Source organism: Pterocles gutturalis, unplaced genomic scaffold (genome assembly GCF_000699245.1).
Source record: "Pterocles gutturalis isolate BGI_N339 unplaced genomic scaffold, ASM69924v1 scaffold26636, whole genome shotgun sequence".
Classification (NCBI taxonomy): Eukaryota; Metazoa; Chordata; class Aves; order Pterocliformes; family Pteroclidae; genus Pterocles; species Pterocles gutturalis.
In genome coordinates, this window is record NW_010106215.1 from 745 (window position 1) to 23,429 (window position 22,685).

The 22,685-nt window shown below is 38.7% G+C and overlaps 1 protein-coding gene across 1 annotated transcript in view; it reads right to left on the reverse strand.

The window, feature by feature from the left end:
- Nucleotides 1-694: 694 nt before the first annotated feature.
- LOC104472158 (mitogen-activated protein kinase kinase kinase 5-like) overlaps nt 695-22,685 on the reverse strand; it is a 46,266-nt gene continuing 24,275 nt past the window's right edge. The window contains exons 8-14 of the mRNA XM_010087724.1: nt 18,957-19,116; nt 16,787-16,940; nt 13,857-13,964; nt 8,540-8,589; nt 3,918-4,013; nt 2,798-2,879; nt 695-847 (exon numbers count right to left, since the gene is read on the reverse strand). Coding sequence (XP_010086026.1) covers nt 695-847; nt 2,798-2,879; nt 3,918-4,013; nt 8,540-8,589; nt 13,857-13,964; nt 16,787-16,940; nt 18,957-19,116 — 803 coding nt within the window. The remainder of the gene's footprint in view (nt 848-2,797; nt 2,880-3,917; nt 4,014-8,539; nt 8,590-13,856; nt 13,965-16,786; nt 16,941-18,956; nt 19,117-22,685) is intronic.

The window sequence follows — 22,685 nt, forward strand, 5'->3', positions numbered from 1 at the left end:
AGAATAATACTTGAAATTTGTTCTGGAAGCCTGTACATATTTTTGAAAGTCTAGGTGAAAGACTAACAGCTTCTTAATAATCTCTTTTCCTGTAGCTTTGCACATTGAATCTGAACCCTTTTCCACTGACAAGTCTTTTAAAATGTGTACTGGACAATAAAAATCTGGATTTTTTTCCTTTAAAGTAGTTACTGTTCTATTCAGGCTATCTTTCTATTAACCACAGTTGTTACAAACAACAGATTTCTTCTTTATTCCAATGTTAAGGGGCTTCATAATAAATGATGCACAAACAAGAAAGGAAAATGTCTTTATCAACAACTCAGGCTCAGAATTTTAAAGGACTCTGCAAATCATTATTTTCAATAGTTCTTTTTTAAGGACATGCTGAGCAGGTCTAAGTAGATAGGGCTTATCACCAGGTGTTTGAGTGAGATTCTGTATTTCAGCAGTATTTATTTTTGAAAGAAAAAGTATTATAAACTACTAGTACCAAAACCAGTAAACATCTAAATTCTCAGTTGTGATTGTAATCTATTCTTCAACTTGGAAATGCCTAGTTACAAAGAGAGGGAACACCACTATATACCACAGATAGGTCATTTATCGGCAGCTTTGTAAAAGAGGTAGCCCTTCATCAGCAAACTGCTTGATCACGTTACTGATTAAATTACATAACACACAAAATTTGCAATCAGCCACAGCTACTATACCTGCTGTCTCTCTCTGGGATTTCTTTAATAGCAATTCTGACTTGATTGCTCAAATCTCGTCCTGCATATACAATGCCGTAAGTTCCTTTCCCCAGAACAACTCGCTCGCCATTTTCATCATATTCATAATCATACTGCAAAGCAAACAACAACATGAAATGAAACAGAGGGATAACATTTATTCTGTCTGACTCTCTGCTCGTAACTGGGGCATCTAAGATACTAGTTGCTTTCTGCAGACCATGGAGAAGGAGAGAAAAAAAACTTCAAGATGACAATTTGGATACTGTGCAGACATCCCTATATTTCTCCACTGACTGAATAGGAAGCACTGGCTTCTAAGGTAGCCATTTCAGGTAAGAGCATAAAGCTAAGCTAGCCTTAGTTCTGTGTAGTTACACTTGCATATACTCAACAGCATCTGCAATTCTGCTGGCAGGTGCTGTAAAAAAAGAGAAGACGACAGAGGGCACTCTGCGCCAAACTCAAAACTCGGGCTCCCACGCAGGCATAGAAAGCAAGGCAGGACACACTTCATCTGTTCCAGATGCTCTCCCGACCTGACCACATCTTCCAAAAACAGCACAACCTCAATTTTGCCAGTGCCAGGTCAGCCAGCGGAGCATGCCAATGGAGGTTAGTCAGGATTGCAGTGTATTAAGCGTGGTTTCGGCTGAATTTGAATTTCAAAGAGTCCAGAAACAGTCATTAGAAGGATTATCTGATCTGTCCTCTTGTGTAACACAGACATGGAATTTAACATGCTCACTCCCATGCTAAGATCAGTAGCTGATGCCTAAATAAAGGATTTTTTTATTTTTCTCCAAATAGAGACTGCTATCTTTTTAATAAAAGAGACAATCTACTACTTCTTTTATAGTACTTTGTTTCAAAAATCAATTACTCTCATGATGAAGTCATGCCTCCTAATGCAAATTTCTTTGATGTCACTGTATTTAACTTCATTTTTCTTCAATAAAGAAACCACTAGCACATAGTAATTTTCCCTGAAAAAATACCCACTGTAATCAAGTCACTCACTGCTTTTCTTTTTGTTAAAATAAACAAATTAGGCACCCTAAGGTTCTCATTAGAGGGTATTTTTTCTCTCCCACAAGTCACTCTAGTGGTTTCTCTTTGTCCTATGTCCCATTTCAGAAGTATTATAAAATAGTAACACCAAAACCGAGACAGAGGGCTGTCTGCATTCATTACCCAGTACTGTCTCTCTTGGTTAGTTCTGGATGTCTCTAGAGCTTCAGGACACCAGATTTCATGTGACAGGACACGGGCTTAGGTATTCTATCCTGTTCCTTGCCACCTAAAAAAAAAGCCTATACACCCCAAGTACTGCAAGGCACCCAATGGCCCTGTACTCAGTTTTTAACTACATAGATGCTCAGATAGAAACCCAAGGTGAGAAAACAGTGTGCAGTGGCAGACCCAGGCAGGGTATAAACAGCCTCCCGGCAGCATCAACATCATTGTCCAACTTGTGTCTGCTTGCTGACAGATGTCAACTAGCAAGGACAAGCCTTGCCCTACTACAATTATATAGAATCATAGAATCACAGAATGGTTTGGTTTGAAAGGGACCTTAGAAATGACCTAGTTCCAACTTCCTTGCTACAGGCAGGGACACCTCCCACTATATCCTTACTTGTGCACACAACCTGCCAATAACGTAAGTGCACACAATTCCAGCAATGTATGAAACAGACAACAAATAGGCTTTAAAATTCAGACAGATGCTAATGCTGCCTGACTATCATTATACTCGAAACTAACTGTTAGAAGAGTCGCTCCCTAATGAGCATAGCTGGAGAATTACAGAGTTGAGTACCTTCTCAAGTGAGTATACTAACTGAAATGAGACATTTAGCTAGGCTGGCTGTAAGAACTACATGAGGATCATTAAAAAGAAGCATTAATTTTTAAAGAGCAGAGGATAAAATTTTGTGAACAATAACTTGCCCAACTTCTTCCAGAGTTCTAGAGGGATGAATAATTTACTCCCTTCAGTGAAATACCACACTAGAAGCCCAAAATTCTTAATATGTTGGGAGGAGGTGAAGTAAAAGTACCTCTAAAGAGTCTCCATCACATTCCCCTTCCTCTGTAGTCTTCCCTATTTCTTCAGTGATACTGTTCACCATGTCAAAAAACCTGTTAAAAGGGAGGGAAAAAAAAATAATCAAATACACACATGAGACAGTATGGGGACAAAGAGAACCCTTCTCTCCTTCTTGCTAAAGTAATGAATGAACCAAAAGAGGACTTAAGTATAGTAAGTATAAACTCAGTGTAAAAGTTCATAATCAAAAAGAAAAAAAAAAATTATTCACGTGGAGAATCAACAGTCAAAATCTGCAGCTTTCCTACTTCTTTTGCATACTCCTCTTATATGTGCAAGACATCCACGATGCCTTAAATTATTAATGAAATTAATATTTCAAAACCTACATATCAGATTAATTTCTCCTCCTTTGCCACCATAACTTTATGTCCAATGAAGGCACTAAAGCATCACTCAAAGAGCCTGGAAGTCTTGCCTACATTTGGAAGAGTTTTTGCAGTGCAGGAAGGCTAGCTTCAAGTTTTTGCTTGAATGAAAAGGGGGTCTATTTTACAATTTCCATTTAAAAAAATATATATTCTATTACATTTGACTTTACCCCTTTGAAAGAACGCAAGTACAAACACCATGTCATGCTAAGGTATTGCTTACTTGTCTTCTAAGAAGTGCTTAGATATGAAGGGGAATGGATGTGGTGAAAGAACCTTTATGAACTAGAAGGGATGAGAGAACAAGCTAGGGATTGGGCTGGGAGGCAGCCACAGCCATTGATATGGGATATCACTGTGATTTTTTTGTAAAGTCGCAGCCTTTTTTAGCACAAAAAGACATATGCCTTAATATGATAAGCATTAGAAAAATAATCCCACAAAGCGTGTAAAAAACTAATTACATTTGTAATCATATTTGTTTCTAATGTTTGTCTGAGCTTGCACTTTGACCCTTCAAACCTCATACATTTCCACGATATTGCGGTACTAAACTTTCACAGGAAAGATGGTGACCACTGAGGATGCTTAGATCAAATTTGACCATAGTTGTGAAACAGTCACTCCCTGTTGTGCATGCAGAGACCATCTACCCCATGACAGGCCATGTTTTTTTCTGAAATAACAACAGTGACACACCTTCTGCAATGAAGTTCTGTGCAGAAATAGATCTGAAAGTCATCTGAGTTGTGCAGCACATACAGGAAACAGCACCGTTCTTCAAACTTCGAAATGCTGAAAGAACAACCAGGCAGAACACGTTACTGGAAAGACGCATTTGGACTCGTACCAGCTATGGCAAACCATACAGAGCAACCCATATGGGAAAGCAGCAGATTAAACCTAAGAAGCCACAGTTTTTCCTTATTGTAAAATTATACTTTTGTATCTGCCAAAGTTCACATTCCGCTCTTTGTTATCATTCAGCTTGCCCCACTAGTCCACAAATTGCCCAAGAAAAAGTAGGAGCTAATAAATTAATGGGATTATTTCCATTGACCTGAGTCATTTTTGTCTTCAGTGCTTTTAGGTAAGCCCCTTAATTTCCACTCCTGCAGCCAGGATGAAACATCCTTTGAGGATCACATTAGAAAGTTAGACTTTAGACTCAAATAGTGAGTTCTTCCTGCATTAGAAATCCTGTACAATCAGCTCAATCCTGAACACAGAAATTCCTAACCGCTTCCTTGTGAATTGGCACATTGATAGTGTGTTGGAAATACATTTTAAAATGAATTCAGCATCAAAAAATGAGGTGAATGACTTTACCACCCTTGCCCACCGAGGCCTTTTTTCAGCTTTGGTTTTATCTGCTGTAACAAGAGAACAAAGATAAGGAAGAAGTATGTATGCCATTCTCTTATGGATGCATAGATGTCTCAACAAAAGAGTAGAAGAGGTGCAGACTTGGGTGCAGTTGTCAGTTTTCTACCCCAAGTTGGCTGCAGCTCTTGCAAAGACATTCATTCAACAGAACTGTTTTATATGCATGTCATTATTGTGCTCCTTGTAGAAAATAAACATTTTTTGAAATAGCTCTTTCTGTAACCTTGTCACGTGTTGAGCACCAGGTGTCAAGCTGATGCAGTATAATTGATTGTTACAATACTAGAAAAGGGAAAAAAAAAAAAAAGACACCTAGAGATGTTACAAGGGAATATAATGCAGTATTTGAGAAACCAAGACAAGTTAAGTCTCCTCATTAACTTTCTTAAGATACTGGACAAAATCCACAGTCCTAGTGAAATCAGTCTATTTTAGCTGGATCAAGATAGCAATCACGTTTTAATTAATTTACAACACAATAGAGTAGAATGGCATTCTACGTTGTGCCAAAGGATTGATTATTTGATTAACATAACAGTTTTTCTTTAAATATCAGGAAATACTTTTACTTTTCAACCTTTACTAGGTGTCTAAGGTTGTCTGATCCTTGCTTCCTTTTATGATTCCTCTATTGCACAGTCCTGTAACTTTTGATAAACAAATGGCTCTTTAGACAAGCTGGGGGGTCTGCGTTTCATAAAGCTACTTATGAGAAGAGCAAGCTTCATTATGAAAATATTTGTCTTTCGGTGTGGTGACTCATTTATTTTTACATCAGGAAAAATTCACAAGTGCTAAGTAATATACACATTTGGGAAGACTGACACTGTCCCCAGTTTATAAACTAACTTTTAATTCAAGTTTTGCAAGCGTATAGGTAAACTCTCCAGACATGAAGTAACTGATATTAACAGAATTACTCACTCATTTCAAGTTCCATGTGAGTTTAAACATCTTACTGATTAAACTGTCAGTTTAAACCTGACGTGCACAGAAGCCACTGACTAACCTAACAGTGAATAAAAGGGTAAGAATGTGGAGTGTACACAGAGGGCAGGCATATTCATAAATATTTACAGCCTTTAAGTGAGCACTTACATTGCTTATATGTTGCTCTCCTCCCCCCAAAAAAAGTTAAAGTGAAAAAAGGAAGACTAAAAAATAACAAGTTATAAAAAGAGACAGGATAATTTGCTCAGGAAATGCCTTGTTCTGACAGTTCACCAGCACCCCCTGACTTCTACAACAGCAGAGTTGGGGCTGAATTTGCAAAACTCTGAAGACAAATAGGGAAGCTTGATGCAGTGTGGCCTCATGCCCACCTCCGGTGTGTCCAGAACTCCCTTTAGTCAATGGGAAATACTGCAAATGCTGTAGCTACTGCCTACTAACACTTTCAGATGAAGCAGCAGATAAAAGAGTTGGGCACTGGCAGTAACCACAGAAAAGCAGCTCCATGGAACTTTTGTCTGTTTTACAGAAGTGTAGCAGTATAGACACTTCTCACTGTCATCAAGTAGTCTGATGAGATTCCAAACTCCAAGAACTTGGGATGGAAGACAAACATCCTTGTTGTCAATTCCTAAGCTATGAAGAAAACTGTATGCAGTTCTGAATCCAACTTTTTCATTGTTTGTAACACTACATTCATCATCATGACCTCTGAGGCAGCCTCCCATAGAAACACCACAAGAAGCAGTTATTTCATAATCCAGGGCTTGTCCTGAACGCTGAGAAAAAGCCAACTTGTAGTCTAGCAACTTCAGTGTGCTACTTCATTTTTTTATTTTTAAATTGGAAAAATAAAGATGGCATATTCTTGCTCATATGATGTCATCTCTGCAGAACACCAGGGACTTTTCTGGAGAACATAAGACACAAAGCACCTTGGGGTAGCAGCCAAGTTCCAAAAGCTCTGATGAAGCCTTTAAGATTAACAGTACTTTTGGGCCTGATTCAATAATAAACATTTCTGTTTCAGAGGTCAAGAAGGCAGATGACAAAAGCAGAGTTACTTACATCAGTGCACAAACCGCTAATCAATGAGTTTGTTGAGCTAAACCCAACTACTCTCCCTCTCTGCTTACAGAGTGTGGTTTAGCACCGTGCTGCTCAGAGACCTCTAGATACTTTCCAAGTCCCTCTGCAATTCTTGAGAGCTGAACTCTATTACTCATGAAATAAGATGCTGATTACACCAGCTGACACATAGCACACAGAAGAAGTGACCCCTCAGTCACTTCCTTGAAGTCTGTATCAAAAACATTTGCGATTTCAGTGCTAGATGTCTCTTCAAACCTGCTGTCTCCTTGTGCAATGCAGTAAATATTTATGGAGGCCTTTGTTGGAAAAGCCTCTAAGATGTACAAAGACCTGTCTTCTACATTAAGGTTGCACCTCTAAAGCCAGCTCTTACTAGAAAGGCTGAGAATCCTTATAAAGCTGGGAACTCCCCCTTCCTAGACGGCTTTAAGTCTAAGAGCTTCAAAGGAGCCAAAAATAGTCTGAATACAAAAATACATTAGAAGCAGAACTGGTTCTGAAGGCTGCCCCAATCCAAAGAATACGTGCCTCCATAAAACTAGGAAAAAACCTGAAAACCACTGAAAAATTAAGTGATCAGAAACTTGCATCTACTTGGAAGACGGAAAAAAAATAAAAAAGAAAAAAAAGGCTTATTCAGGTTTATACTTGCATAAGATAAAGATTTCCCCCTGCAGCTCCTTATGGAGGCAGACAGAGTTTTCTAACAATTCACAGCAACATTTGGCTCACTATCAAGACTTCCAAGTTGTTCTGGACATCTGTCCAGATGAACAGATTGGAAATCTAATTGACAAATTAATTGACAGTTTAAACAACTGCAGGAGGGTATACCAGAAACTGTACTGACCACAGCAAGGTTTAATAAGGTAGAGGGGAAGAGAAAGGAAAAAAAAAAGAAAAGAAAAAAAAAAAGGACAATAACTAAATACTTGGTGTTTTTTTTTTCAGAAGCACATAAAAACATACTGTAACCAAAACCCAAACCAGACTGAACTAAGCATATCATTGCAATTTTTGCCTAAAATAAGTTCTATCCCACAGGATTGAATTTCTGTGCCTATTGATAGTTTGTTTTTCTAAGTTACTTTTTGGAAGGAAAAAGAATCATCCATCTGTGCAAAAACATACTGCAGACATAGCAACAGCTTTGTGTATATGGAACAGTTATTATTAGAACAGAGCAATGACTATTTAAAAAAAAGTAAGATTTCTGGACTTTATTTTTTTTTAAATTACACTAAAAGCAAACACCAAAGTGGAAAGTTGCAGATAAATCCTATGGGGGGGAAAAAAAAAAAAGACTAAGATGAAGAATTGATCCAAAGAGGTCACAGCAGTGGTAGAACACTACTTTCTTACTATCGGAAGTTACAACCTGCGAGGATGGACCCTGCCAAACAGGATGCATGCTATGTTCAACCTGGGCTAGTGGAGAGGACCCCACTAGCTCAGATTCAGCTGCCCTCTGCTGACAATATGGCTCAAAATCTGGACTAAATCCCCCACCAGTAAAGAATTCTCCTTAGAAGAAGTATCCCCAATAAAATCAAATCTGAAATCAAGCAGATAGATAGATGGCAAAGTTTCCTCCTTTGTCATTGTCTAACAAGCCCCATCCCAAAGAGGGAGGTGTGCCTAAGAAAAGCAAGGTGGCCTTGAACATACATTGTTGTTCTTCATTTTTACATAATGAATCCTTCAAGTAGTCATTTCTGAACCCAGAATAAGACTCCTGGGGCTTCACTTAGAGCAGGGCACCTGTGAAAGCACCAGCAATACTCTCCTCCAATTCTGTGTTTGTTACTCTGCCAAGGTCCACAGCAGCAGCTTAATACAACAGTAATTCAATTAGTCTTTTAATTTCAAAACATGAAAGGGAAAAAACTTACCTTACTCCCCTGATAGAAGCAGCACTGAAGTTCCACTCATGTATACCTTTCTGTAACGTGCAGAAGAAAATAAAGAAATAAAACATTCCTTTTAATGAATGAAGCCCCAGCAGGTGTATCTTCTAGCCTGGTACTCAAGAGATGGAAAGAGAAACACTTGAATTACAACAGCCTATTACCTTTAACAGTTATTCTTCAGGGCTTTTTTTTTTCCACCCAAAAACAAAGGGACAGAAGTTCTAGAGAAAACTTTTGGGTTGTTTGTTTCTTCACTGTTTATTCTGCAAACACAACATACTATTTTAGAAACTATGCAAAACAGCAGATCAAAAGGGCTCCCAGTATAGCCTGCTCTAGATACAGAACTTGGGGTCACACGTGACCCCCTGGGAAATGGGGGAAAAAAATATTCCACCTCTGAGAATAACAAGAGCCTGCTCTGCATGCTCCAAGTCTCAATGTGTGGAAAGCCCAGGTAGAGTGTGCTACAAACAAGAAGTCTGACACTGGAAAGCAAAGTGGGAAATTTTTGGAAAGTCGGAGGAATTGCCCAGGGAAGGAGTAAATCTGAAGGTCAAGTGTCCAAAGAAAAAGAAAGGAGATGATTTCCCTAGGAATCCAGAAGAGAGCAGAAAGAAGGTGCCAAACCCCCTAAGAGCTTCTGGAGTAATAAACAAGGCTGAAAGAAGGAAGCTGCCTTATGAAAACACAACGGGCCAGGCCTTGCTTATTTTCAGATCTTTTAAATTCACATCTGTCACATTCAGCAGAACTGAGTTCTCTCTGCAGACAGCCATGTTGCTCCATGTTTATATTCTAATAAAACTTTACTGTAGGAAACAGAAGCCTTTTGTATCTTCTCTTGAAAACATTCTCTTTTCAGGAAGAGGTGGAACTACAACACCTCAAAGTCCTGGCAGCCTTGGGATCCCACCACAATGAGCAACATATTTGAAGAACTTCTGCTTTCTAGAGCTGAATTTCATTTGGCATTTTCATGCCCTAAACAATTAAAAAGCACTGAGACCTTTCTTGCTGAGATGTTATTTATAGCATAAGGGCAGTGTCCAACACAAACACAATCAAATGTATTCCAAAAGAAGACATGAAAACGTGTAGTTTATAAAACATTTCATGAATAGTGAAGTATACAGAAGTCAGAACAGATACACTGCCAACATAGCTGCACAGTGTGCAGCAAATGATAGAGGAAATTATTCTCCTAGCTCTAACAGCTTTCTTCAAGGCTTTCTACATCAATTCTCTCCTCCTCTGTAATTCTTTCCTTCCTGCTCAAGTCACATTAAACATTGTGATGCTAATATAAAATGCCCAACACAACATCCCCAAAATACAAGCAAACATCTTTCTTGAAGCACAAGCTTCACACTATTAAAATTGCCAAGTATAGAGCAGTAAATGGGGGGGAGGGTTTCTCCAGTGGGGTACAGGGCAGGAGAAGAGCCTGATATTAAGAAAAGGTGGGATTGCATCCTGAAGTGGAGGTACCAACTGATGCTAATACGAAGTGTTTGTAAAACTACTATTCAAGTTGCCTGGTTCTCTTGCATGAAGAAATATCACCAACTCAATCCCTCTGCTAATAAGGAGAGTGTACCTGCACTGTCTTTTATTCCTCCCTACATATGCAGTCTGCCACTTTCCAATTTTCCATGCTTGGAAACTCTCTTCAGAGCTTAGTTATTGGTACTTGTCCAATTCCCACTACTGAGAATCATCTAAAACCTAAATAAGTTAAAATATATGTCCTGAAATGCTCAAGAAGCACAAGTACTGTGGGTTTTACCTGTCATCTATGTCCTACTAATCTCTCACAGATTCATACATTCATTATTTACCACATGATGTTCTCAGGCAATGAAACAGTATAGAAGTAATGTCCCTCATGATCTTGCCAAGTTTGGAATACATTGGAGTAAACATATCAGGCGTGCTATCCAAATCCAGCATCTGTTCTCGATTAGGCAAAAAACCCACCAACAACCCAAAACAAAGCTCAAAATGGATTCAGAAGCCAATGCGAAACAGAGACACGCTGTTCTGTTTCAACCTTCCAAACAGCACTGCTGCATTCCTCTAACCCCATGTGGAAAGAGCTGCTAAAATTAGGGAACGGCAAGGCAAAGGTAATGTGCATTCTACAAAATATAATGCTACCTGATTTTTATAGGCATTGATTTATACTAAACTTGGTATTATTAAAGGCATAAATACTAAGATGTGCTGCTAAAAAAGCCATGAAAAAGGAAGAGGTCACAATATTTATTGACTGCCATTTACCTATTTATTACAAAATTGCTGGCTGCAGGCTCCAATGAGTTCCCGTTTGGATTAGAAATGGAAATGCAGTTTCTTCGTGCATGAAAGGAAGTTCATACACTTTGTAACTCACAATTCTTATTCTTAAAGAAATGACTGAATTTTGGAATACAAGTAAAATCATTCATTTATGAGCCAAAATGAAGGATGGGCTGGTAAAGCTCTGAGAGACCTATGGTAGGTATATTGAAATGGATAGTTGAAGCAGTTTCCAAGCCCAGCTGTCTAACCTGCACCTGCAGTAGGGATAGGTGGTCTTTGCTTGTTAATCAGCCCCAAAAACGCCTAGTAAGGATCAAAGTAAGAGTCTTCCTCTTTGCAGTGGGCTGACAGATAATACATCAATTTCCTCCACAAAATCTCTTATCCAATGCGCACATCATACTGGTTCTATTTAACTGATAAGGAAGCTGGTGTCTCCAAATTTTTCTAGTCTCCTTTCTCCCTGTAAGGTTTCTGACGGATTCTAAGTACTTTGACAAACTTGCAACAACAGACTATAATTGTAGAGCTGAAGGGTAACTCCTAAACTGCCCATTGGATTCTTTTGATGGGTATTATGGCTCACAGGGCAGGAACACCTTTACTGAGTATCAATCAGATCCCAGGTTACTGAAAAGCTCACCACAGTAAGGATTCTGGACAGATCAAAAGTACTAGGGAGTGCCTTTAAAACTGACCTTGTCTAATGCTATTGATTAATGCTGGAGCAGAAAAAATAGGAAAACACTAATCTGCAGAAAATACAGAGATACACTCCCCAAATCAGGGAGGAAGGGGAGAAAAAAAAAAAAAAAAAGGGGGTATAACATACCGTAAAGAAACTTTGAAAATGGAATAACAGAATTACAATAACAGCAAAAGCTACAAAGCAGAGGTTACAAACTGTGGAATGCCAAAATACCTATCTACTGACCACCAAACACGTACTGACTAATACAACCAAACCCTTCTCCCAGTCACAGGATAACTGGGCAGCTAAGTGACATAGCTATGAAAAAGGCCATTGCTGAAAGTATCAAGCAAAACATTCCAGCAGCTAAAAGACACATGAACACAACATGAAATATCATTTCTGGAATATGAGTGCACATGCTCAAGTAAGGTTCACTCAAACTGGAACATAAGCAGTCATGGCAATGAGATGCCACATATGGCCAGTACACCAAGCCTACTTGTTTTGCCTAAAAGAAAAAAAATAAACAAACACAAAAAACCAACAAAAACTAAACCATTGAGAGATATTAGGATTCTCCTTAAAAATACTGAAAGGTAAACATCAGAGAGAAAGGAACCACTTAACAAACACTGTGTTAGCAAAAGAGCAAATGGGTATGAAATGGCAATGAACAAATTCAGATTGAAAGCTAGAAGGCTTAAAGTAATGCTCTTCTACTTCACCAGCGGTGTTCCAATCCAGGCTCTTCTAGAAGTGCAGTGGCATTCTCAAACCACTTTCCAGCAAATGGTCATCTGTGAAACCTACGCTAGTATTCAGAAGGAGCTCAACCACTTTATGTGAAACATTATATGGCAAAGGGCGTCTGCAACAGAGGCAAACAGGACTCAATAGTCCAGAAAACTCCTTCTAAGTCCTACATTCCTTCTTATGCTACAGTTAAGCCACTTAAGTAGAAAGTATTGATTGGAGGTGAACTACATACACACAAAAGTAATTCCTAAATAGACTAAATCTTGAATACAGAAATATTTTCAGAACAGATATTTTACAATAGCAAGGTTTACTCTGTAGTACTGACAAATTGTTATTTACTGTGTGGTAAATTTTGGTTTTGTCCAAGAATTGCATAAATTTATATTTTATATTGTTCTCAGAGGCCGGGCGCCTACTAGGAAAAATATTAGTCAGAATAAACCAAAATTAAGCAGTAATTCATTGGTCTAGGCAAACATTTCAGTTTGTGCTCTAAATACGCTATTTCAGCCACTGTCCATTTACATTTTCTCATGAAGTCTCAACAAAAATTCTAAGCAGTACTGCCTCACATAGTCTGCAGGCAAAAATGTTTCTCTTTTAAGAGAGTACAAGTCAAAAGCTGAAGGATGGATAACATGAAAAAATAGGTCTTCACTGTCCTATCCTGCAGGCAAACAAAATTCTGCCACAGAAAAATGAACAGTGCAAATTCTTGCAATTTGCACCATCTCCCCTGTTGTGCCTCCAGCTGACTCAGCCTCCATTCACTCTTCACATACTCCCTCCGCATTTCTGTGCTCCCACCCTTCTCCGAGATTCTACCAGGTTCTTCCTGTCCTTACTCTTACCAACATTTTGCTTCCTAGGAATCCCAGAATGCAATAACCATTCCAGGTTTTCCTCTCCCCTTGCATTTTCAGATTTTCTAAGGTCCCTTCCCAATACCTGTGGCTATCTCACACTCCGAGGTGTGGATTTCCCAGCTTTTTCAATTTCTAGACCTTCTGAGCATCTATCTATTTTTCTGCCAAATACTTATTTGGCTTTTGATTGATTCCACTCTTACTTTAAGACACCAGTCTATTATTTCATATTAAAGGAGTATTTACCACAGCTGACAAGCAATACTGCAAGTACACAAAGAAGATAGTTCTGTTTGTATAAGTAATTTTATGCTTCATTACTTGTATGATGACAACTTATAGTCAATTACTTAGGAAATCTTACAGCAACAGACTTGCATATTTTACACTGGTTTAAACCTGAAAGAAGGTGCAATTTATTTAAAAAAAAATGGCCGAGGCAAAAAGAACAACAAGGACAAACTTAAAGAAAAAATTAAGAATGCCATATTAAAAAAAATAATTCAAAAATGGATGGCAACACATGTCCACAGCATCTTCCTGTGTGTTACCGGAACACTCTTTTCCTTTGCAGAATCCATCACTAGATGCAACTGTTGACAAGTTATATGTCTTATGCACCATGCATACTTTCAAATTGTGAAAAGTTACAACTACAGACATCATCATGGTATACCTTGTCATCAGGGAGCACATGCCAAATAGATACAGTCTTCTCCTCGGCTTCACTGTTGATGGAGAGATATGAGGGCTGATATATTTTTGTTGGTTCTAATATTAAAACCTTGCAGAAAAAAGAATTTTTAAGAGTTACTACAAAATAATGTAGAACTTTTAAAAGTATTAAAATCTGTTAAAACTATTTCTATAGTCATACCGTAGCAGGCAAAACAGGAGAAACAGAATGAAAGGTAAAGTTTTAGGTATTGGGCTAGTTTAGTATGGCTCAAGATAACTTAAGATTAAAAAAAAAAGGCAATTTTAATTTAGTAAGTAATTTTATGTAAGGATAGTATGTGCCAACTAGTAGTAAATATCATAATTTTCCAAATTATTTCCATGACAACTATCAGATTTTTAAATCTTTCTGTCACAAGTCATTCTCTTCCATTGCCATTCAAGAACATCCATCTCCCATGTGGACAGGATTCATGGTGTACCTTTATCATCTTTTGGTAGAAGTGCGTTTGGGTAAATCAGAAAAACACACATCAACATAGAGTTAGACTGAACTGCTTTTGATTTAGAGCACTGTGAACTGTAACCAGCAGACCAAATGATTTTCTCAAAAGCAACAATCACCACTTCAAGAGGCTAACAACTGAAGATTATAGAAAATTTTGCGGAATAAGTGAAACAAAAACTAGAACCATTATGCGAAAGAGATGGGATGCAATGCAGCAAGATTCAGTCTAACATAACCACTTAGTAAATGAAGCTAGCCACTGTGCCACTTTAATAATGTCCTGGCAGAATTACTTCCAGTTCTTCAAAGCTTCCAGCATGCTTTAAAGGGAAAAGTCAACAAAGTTTGGCTATTTGAAGAAGTGCTGTTTCTCACTAGAACTATTTATCTGATGTCTAAAGCACCAAATCTATATTGACTATGTTGAAAGTATTCTCATTCTTCAGAACATATTGTTATTAATTCAAGAAAAATCTGGTCAAAGATGCTTAACAAACTGATAATCTCCTTCCTTTCTTTTGCCCTTGCCTCTCCCAGAAAAGCTCCAATCAAACACCATCTTCAAAGTATCAAAAACACAGAATTTCTCCTTCGAAAATTTTTGGAGTTTAAAGAATTGTTTTAGGAAATAATGATTGACTGAGGCAACTTGGTCTACATCTATTTTTTAAAGATACATAAACACCTAGAGCATAAAGTCTTGGAAAGAGCCATGGCTTAGAGTCAAATCTAAGCCACGCCACCTCCTACAGAGTCCATGAGCAGACAGATGCACCAGAAGAAGTGTAAGGCCAAATTTTGAAAAGTACTTGGGCATTCAACTCTGTAAATGACAACCAGGGGGGATTTCAAATGAGTTGCTTGGCATCTCCAGACACTTATGATTTCTAAAATCTGGTTTAGACCATTTCACAAGTTGGGGTCTTTAGCCTACAGCAAGTTACCCACAAGCTGTGTCATTTCGTCTTCTAAAGGCCAAAAAGAGAATGACGACACTGATGCTACCAGATAAGAGAGCAACTCATAGCTAAGCTAGCACCAATGGCCAGTGAAGTCCTTAAGCTCAAGCTCTGAGAACAATTCATAATAAGGAAATCACAAAAGACTGTTTTTTAGAATAAACTGTTTGCAAGAATCTGAGAGAAGGGAGGGAAAAGAAAGTTACTACATTTCATTTTGTTGACTTTTTGAACAGTGTGCTTTTCCTTCTGAATAGGCACAAATAGAATTTTAATATTATGAGGGAACATGTATGTCTGTCTGCAAGACCAGGATAGGTTCCTGTACAACACAATCAAACTACATGGTTTTATCTTCTGGTTCATGCTATCTCAGTGATCGGTTTTTGTTTCTCTCTTGATATTAATAAAAATCCAAACCATTTGACTTGGACAGTTCTATAAGTCAGAGCCTATTTTAAGTATGTAATTGTGCCATTTGATCATCAAAAAAATCTAAAAACAACATGGCCTTGTTTTTTACAAAAACCAGAGGATTCAAAATATTTTTTACTTTCCTGCAAAACTGTATGCTCATTCTCCTCAGAGAAGCAGAACCAGACTCCCTAGAGAGTCTCATGTTGCTTTCACTTTACTGCCTCAAGCTGTTGCTGTTCAACACTAGAGTCTTCCTTATGGTTTATTATCCCATCTACACACAGAAGCCAGAACAGCCAGTATGCTGGGAGGCAATAGCAACTGCTATTTAAAACAAAAATCTTTATTTGCTAATGGTTAGCTAAAAGGAATACTCAAGACATTATTTCCTGTACACATATAGTTAATATGTACAGGGAACAAAGATCTTTTTACAGTATACTTTCAGGACATTGCACAACACCAGGGTAACTAATAAAAATTTTCAGCAAAATGTTTGTGGAAGAAATCACAAAAGCATGTGTGTGTGTATATATATATACACACACACACACTTAATAATTATAGTGCAATGTTGTTGAAATACACTGTCTTGCAGCTGGAACAATAGATTTCTGACTGTTTGGGCTGATTTGTAACCTCTGACAGAGCACAGGCTTAATTGGCAGTAGGGTATGCAAAGCCTCCTGAGCTAGAGACAGAAATTAAACATTTTTTCTTCAAAACATAATATAGCTAATATTGTATCACCTGGAATACACTGCAAAGGTTTGCTTTAGAAGTATACTCAATGGCAGCAAACACCAAATAGCAAAGTTCTACCTTGACTTTCTTCCTCAGTACTTTCATATGGAAGACACTGTGCAATCCCATTGTAGCCACATAAAACCAATTAAAACCAATCTAATATCCAGGACAAATAAATTTCTCTGGACAAGCAGTTTATGGCCTGAGAACCTGAAAACAAGCAGTGTTTTGTGTTCATTTCCTTCATTTCACAATTTATTAAAAAAACCCCACACCAACAACAAAATAACCACTTACTGGAAATCGAACTACAGACACATCTGTCTTTGTGGCTTCAACAAGGAAGTCCATCCAGAAGTCCACAAGTTCCTGTTTGGCCGTATGATGTTCTGGAGTCAGTTTCCTAAAATGCTGACATATCAAAATAGTCTCTACAATAGACTTCAGGTACCTGTGATCATCCAAGCATACACAGACAGTTTAATAAAGTTTGTAAATAATTATGTCTCTACTTTTAATCACAACTAAAGTATTCCCCACTGCAACACCAAGGCAGCTAGTAACATTTTGGTTCTCTAGGATTGCTTTTAATAACAGGAATTCCCCATTTAGAACTGGAAACATAGCTGCTATATTAGTAACCTGAAATACAAGTGGGTTCTGGGACACTCCTTCCTGCATATATTCCTGATCCCCATATACTGTGATCCCAGATACTGTCTCCCACCCTAAACAATTAAAACTTCATTAAATAGATAAATACCTACGGACCAAGCTGAGCCTATGTCAAACTTGTTTTAGTAGTGACCAACCTCAAATAAAAACTTGTGTGAGAAGTCCACTAGTTTAACTCTCTCCATTGTTCTGTTTTCTGTATTGTACCTAAATTGGTAGTTGCTTAACACAGATTTCTAAATAATGACGCTTCAGGAATTGATGACCCTATAAAGATGACAACAGCTACATGAAGCAGCCTTCTGGCATTACTAGGGAAAGGACAACAGCAGTGCTGAATTTCTCCCTCTCTCTGCTGTTTTGCTTCGGGGCTGGTTTATGGAGCTCCTCATAATATCACTTTCTCTCGGCACTTTTGAAAAAAAGTTGTAAAAATAACCTTATGCAATTTTTATGAACACTACTGCAATGGGGGTATCTGGCTTAAGGTATCATATCTACTCCCCTCGGTACCAAGTGGGGTCTGCTCAACAGCAAGCAACAGATTGGGAAGGAAGTGCTCAAAGGAGAAATCCTCCCTGAAGCACAAATGAGCGTGCTGTATTTCCAGAGTTTAATCCACAGACTTAAACCCCAAAGGCACTGGTACATAAAATCCTAACAACCAGACATTCATAAACTCCAGAAAACCCTGCCCGGAGACTTCCAGGGAGTGCTATCCAGCTTCTCAGTAAAACATGCACATAGTAAAAACTAAAAACCTGGCAGATAAATACACTGTAAACAGCATTATAAAATATTTAGTCAGAAAACTAGAGTTCTCAATTTTGACAATTTCCTGTGTTATGTTGATATAGAAGTGTAGCATTTCCATACTTGAGCATACATACATACATTCCTCTCTGATCAGCTTTTGGAGACAGACTTCCTAGCCTTTATAAAAGACAAAAATATATACACTGTGACATATGGACTCTTTCAATTGGTTGGTGACAACTTTTCAGTCAGAAAGGAGTCTTGGTTCTCCCCACCCAACAGGACCCCAGCCCTTGATGACTGGTCCTGACTTGCCGCCTATATCCAGAACAGAGCAGATGCCAGCAACCTGCTGTCAGAGCATACATCTCTTGGCCTTTGCGTAGCAGATGTTGAGCCTACAGGGTTGTCTTTAACCCTGGATTCATAAACTTTGTGTTAACTGGACTTCAATTTGCATTCTTCTCAATCATAATGAGATGCAACTTGCACCCTCCAGCTCATTTTGTTCAAGTTCCTAAAACAGCTGGTCTGTGCAATAACCATCACAGTATTCCAAGGTACATCCATGCCTCTCTAGCCAAGCTGTCTACATTCCCAAAAAACTTTCAGGCAGTTACGACTCAACCTGAATGCCACTAGCACTTCTCTTCAGCAATGTAACTGCTGACTTACGGTGCCCCACAAGCAACTGCTTTCCCACTTGCCCTCAGAAAAACCTGAAGCCCATGGTGAATCTGCCCCTCTTAGACATCAAATTAAAGACCCATATCAAATCTATTCCTGAATAAGGGCAAAAGGGGAAGAGTGTTCCTTGTCTGGTAACAGTGCTGTGAAACAATATACAGACAGCAAAATCTCTTAAAAAACCTAACCCAGTCGCCTGTCAGCTAAATACAATGCTGAATGCGAAAGGTGAAGTATTCAAATGTTTTGATACATAGCAATGTACATGATCTCATTTCTTTCCTTACCATGCTGGGGATTCAAATGTTTTAATACATAGCAATGTACGTGATCTCATTTCTTTCCTTACCATGCTGGTGCCTTTAGCCTAAACAGCTTTTCTGAAGCCTGGATCACTCTGACATGGTCATTAGCCAACATACTGGCCCCTAGGAAACATCCCACTTCCCAATAGCTCTGCAGTTTCTCCAAGCTCCCCCTTTTACCAAGCAGGCTGCTGATCTTTACTCCTGCAGTAAAAAGAACAATTGGTCACAGGAATGTATTAATGCAATTTTAAAATAACCATTTCCCCCATCTGAAACTTACTTAAATTACTGTAGCCTCTCCATTTTAATGAAGTAAAATGGAAATCATACTTACCAGTCATGCCTTCCAAACACCCTAAGCGGTAGCAGATTTTTTTTCCCCTCCCCCTCTTCCTAAAGGCTTCTCAAGAAAGGAATTTTAAGACATCACTGTCAGGAGAAGCCCACAGTCAGATTACCTATGTTCTTGCATGGACCTCATCTGTAAAGGTAAATTGGGGCCTTAGGCTACACAACATAGCTGTAAAAACTTAACAGATGCTGAACAAGGCACCTATTATGTTTTTTTCTGCTTTGTTTTTTTTTACTTACAAGCCCCAAGCCCCAAACTTACCTTTATAGACAAGGTCCCATGCAGAAGGAACAGATGATCCATTGGGCTTCTTCCAGCAGTGATGTTCTTTTAATTGCCGCAAGTCCTACCCCAATGAAAGACATCTATTAATATTCATAAGTCCCTCAGCAACTCAAGACTATGGAGAGCCTCAGGATTTATTTTGACTCGCTAAGTTTTCTGAGAACTACAAGTTTCCCTTTCATCTTCTGGATGATTTTTAGTTCATATTAGCTGCTACATACTTATAGTTAACACGAGATACGCTACACCATCCTTGGCAAACAAAACAATTTGCAGCTTACAAGACAAGCTTCTTCACCACCATCGTCTTTTATTCATTTATCCCACACTACTCCGCTGTAACAGTTTTCCTCCCACATCACCTTCCATTGTGCTTGATATTAAGGCTGAGTATTCACAAGAAATTTCAACGCAACTGTTGATCTTTATTGGTTCCTTAAGCTTTCTTAAGTAGCCAGCAGACTAAACTTCATGCTGGAAGCAGCAAGCCATCTTATAAAAATGCATCTCACAACATTAGCTACATTTCCATCTACAAAATCTATCATTTTCTCATGCTGTTCACATTTTTGTTACCAACATCAGACAAATGTTTTTAAAATGTGAAATTGTATCCAAGTGGTCTACAGCCTATTTCACATCTATATTTCACACTTTGTGCTCTCTTGCTAACAAGAAATTGTCAGGCTTGAGTAACACACAGAACAAAATAATACTTAAATCATATTAAAAACTTTGTTTGCTTCTTGGGAAATAAGTTTGTTTAGTTATTCCTGAAGAGAAAAAAAATGCCATAGATTTTACAAAATATCTCGGGTCTACCCAAAACATGTTGCAATGTACATCGCCTCCATCAACTCCACACCATACAGCGGTGACCATCTCTACATATGTCAGCTCTGCAAGGCTTTACACCAGGGTGCTACATACATGCACACTGGCAAGAGACCGCCTGAGGATGTACACCTACACTCGTCACTGTAGGACAGGAAGGGGGAATTTGTGTTGTGTGTTCAACTTCAGTTAGGTCCTACAAACCAAAACCCACATGCTAACCACACCACACAGTAAATGGAAAAAACTAATCTTCCCCAGGACCCTACAGTAACACTACTCAGCAATATCCTCAAAGGCTAAAGGGTTCTGCTAGAATGTCTAAAACATTCGCATGCACATGATGGCAACATACAAAAGCAGACACTTATTAACTTCCACAGACTTTGAACATGACCTCCCTGCAGAAGAAGGAAGGAGTTGGTATCCCCAGGGATACACGAATCATTTCAGATGGGTACCCCTTTGCCAGGAAGAAGGGGAAAGGGAGCAATTTAGCTGTGTGGAGGGCCTTTGCCAAGTACTGGGTGATGGCACTCGCAGTTGCAGTGACTGCTGACAAGCTACCACAAGCTATTTGTCACAGCAGCAGCACTGGTCTCTGGTTCCCAGGCTTGCACACTGTCATCCTTCAGTGCAGCTGCAGGAACCCACACATCACAACCCTCCAGCACTCCAGATGCGGGGACAGGACCAAAGCAAGGCACAAACTGACGTGTGGTTTTGATGAAAAGTGCTACTCAGGCAGGGAGGGACTGGGATTACTGGCATGTTTGCTGTGAGGGTAAGAATGGTGACAGCGAGGATTTGGAGTCCCAGCTCACAGAGTAAGGGAGAGTGATAAGGAGATGGTGGGAGCAGCAATGATATCTGAGGACACTTGAGTTTGGGAATCATTACTGTTACACAGCCTGGATGAAGTGGAAGTTTTACCCAAGTATTCTGTGAAGTGGATCATATTACCTTAGAGAGGCAACCATCAGCCTCTCATATTCTGAGAGAACCGAGTTACTCAGTGCTGAAACTCACTCTGGGTTGCTCACCTTCCTCTACAAAGCTCAGCTACAAACTTACTTATCCCTAAAAGGCAAGTTGGAAAATGCAGTTGCAGTGCAGACACATTAGCAACAATTCAAAAGACTGCAACTCTAATTTACAGAGGCAAGGTTTTTTTGTTGTTGGTTTAGTTTTCAGTGGTTTTACTCTTTAACTGGGGGGGGGGGGGGGGGGAGGAAACCTTTCTGTGCAAACATGCAAAGTGAACACCATCATGAATATCACTCTGAGTTTGTGGTCTTCTCATATAATTTATCTTCTTTAGTTTATTTTTATTTCACCATCTTTAAAAGTTTTTTGAGAAAATCCAGGCAAAGTGAAGACTGCCTCTTCTTCCATGATAAACTTGGCATTCACAAGGGAAAAAAAAAAAAAAAAAAAGCAGCAGCTGAATTCCAGTATATTTTATCAAAAATATTTTGCCTTAAAAATAAATGAGCCAAAAACAGAGGAACCATTAATGCCAGAAAAGCCATTGTTTTTATAACGCTAAGAATATACCCACAGCTTGTGAAGAAAATAAGATACAGTAATTACATATTACCAGTTAAATATTACTATGAAGGCTTCATAAATAAACCACTTTCCTTGCTCAAATATTGACAGAACAATTCATATTACTGGGTCCTTTGTGTGTCAAAGTTGCACCGTCTGGAGAGATCATTACTGACAATGCAAAGCATTGCATTTCTGGTTTGGTCTACAACTTCTGCAATTTTGTACAGTTAAGAAAGCAATACTACTCAGAAAATATACAGACAAATTTCATTAACGCTTCACACGCTCATTTTCTTGTGAGCTATTTTTCTGACAAGTAGAGGTAGGAACTTTTAGAAAGCAAATTTTCTGATCTGATACAGATTGGCAAAAATTGTCTTGGATACTGGTCTTATTCTTAGTTTTACTGGAGTTATTACTGTCAATGTAATCAGATATGCATCTTCTAACTACAGCCTCACGCACCCTCTGACATGCTGTTAGGGACCATATCCTTCCTTAGCCTTTCCCAACCTACCAATATCATTTGCATATAACCTGGACCAAACTTCAACCAGCTCACTCTCACTTCTCTCCTCATCTCCCACTGGAAGACAGACCTCCCCTCATTACTATGTGCTCCAGATAATGCTACAGGTGGACACCACACTAAAAGCACTGCCAGGCAAATCTAACTGCTGCTAACAAAGTCTTGTACACACAGATCTAAACAAGAGGTAACATCAAAAGAATGACACACATGCAA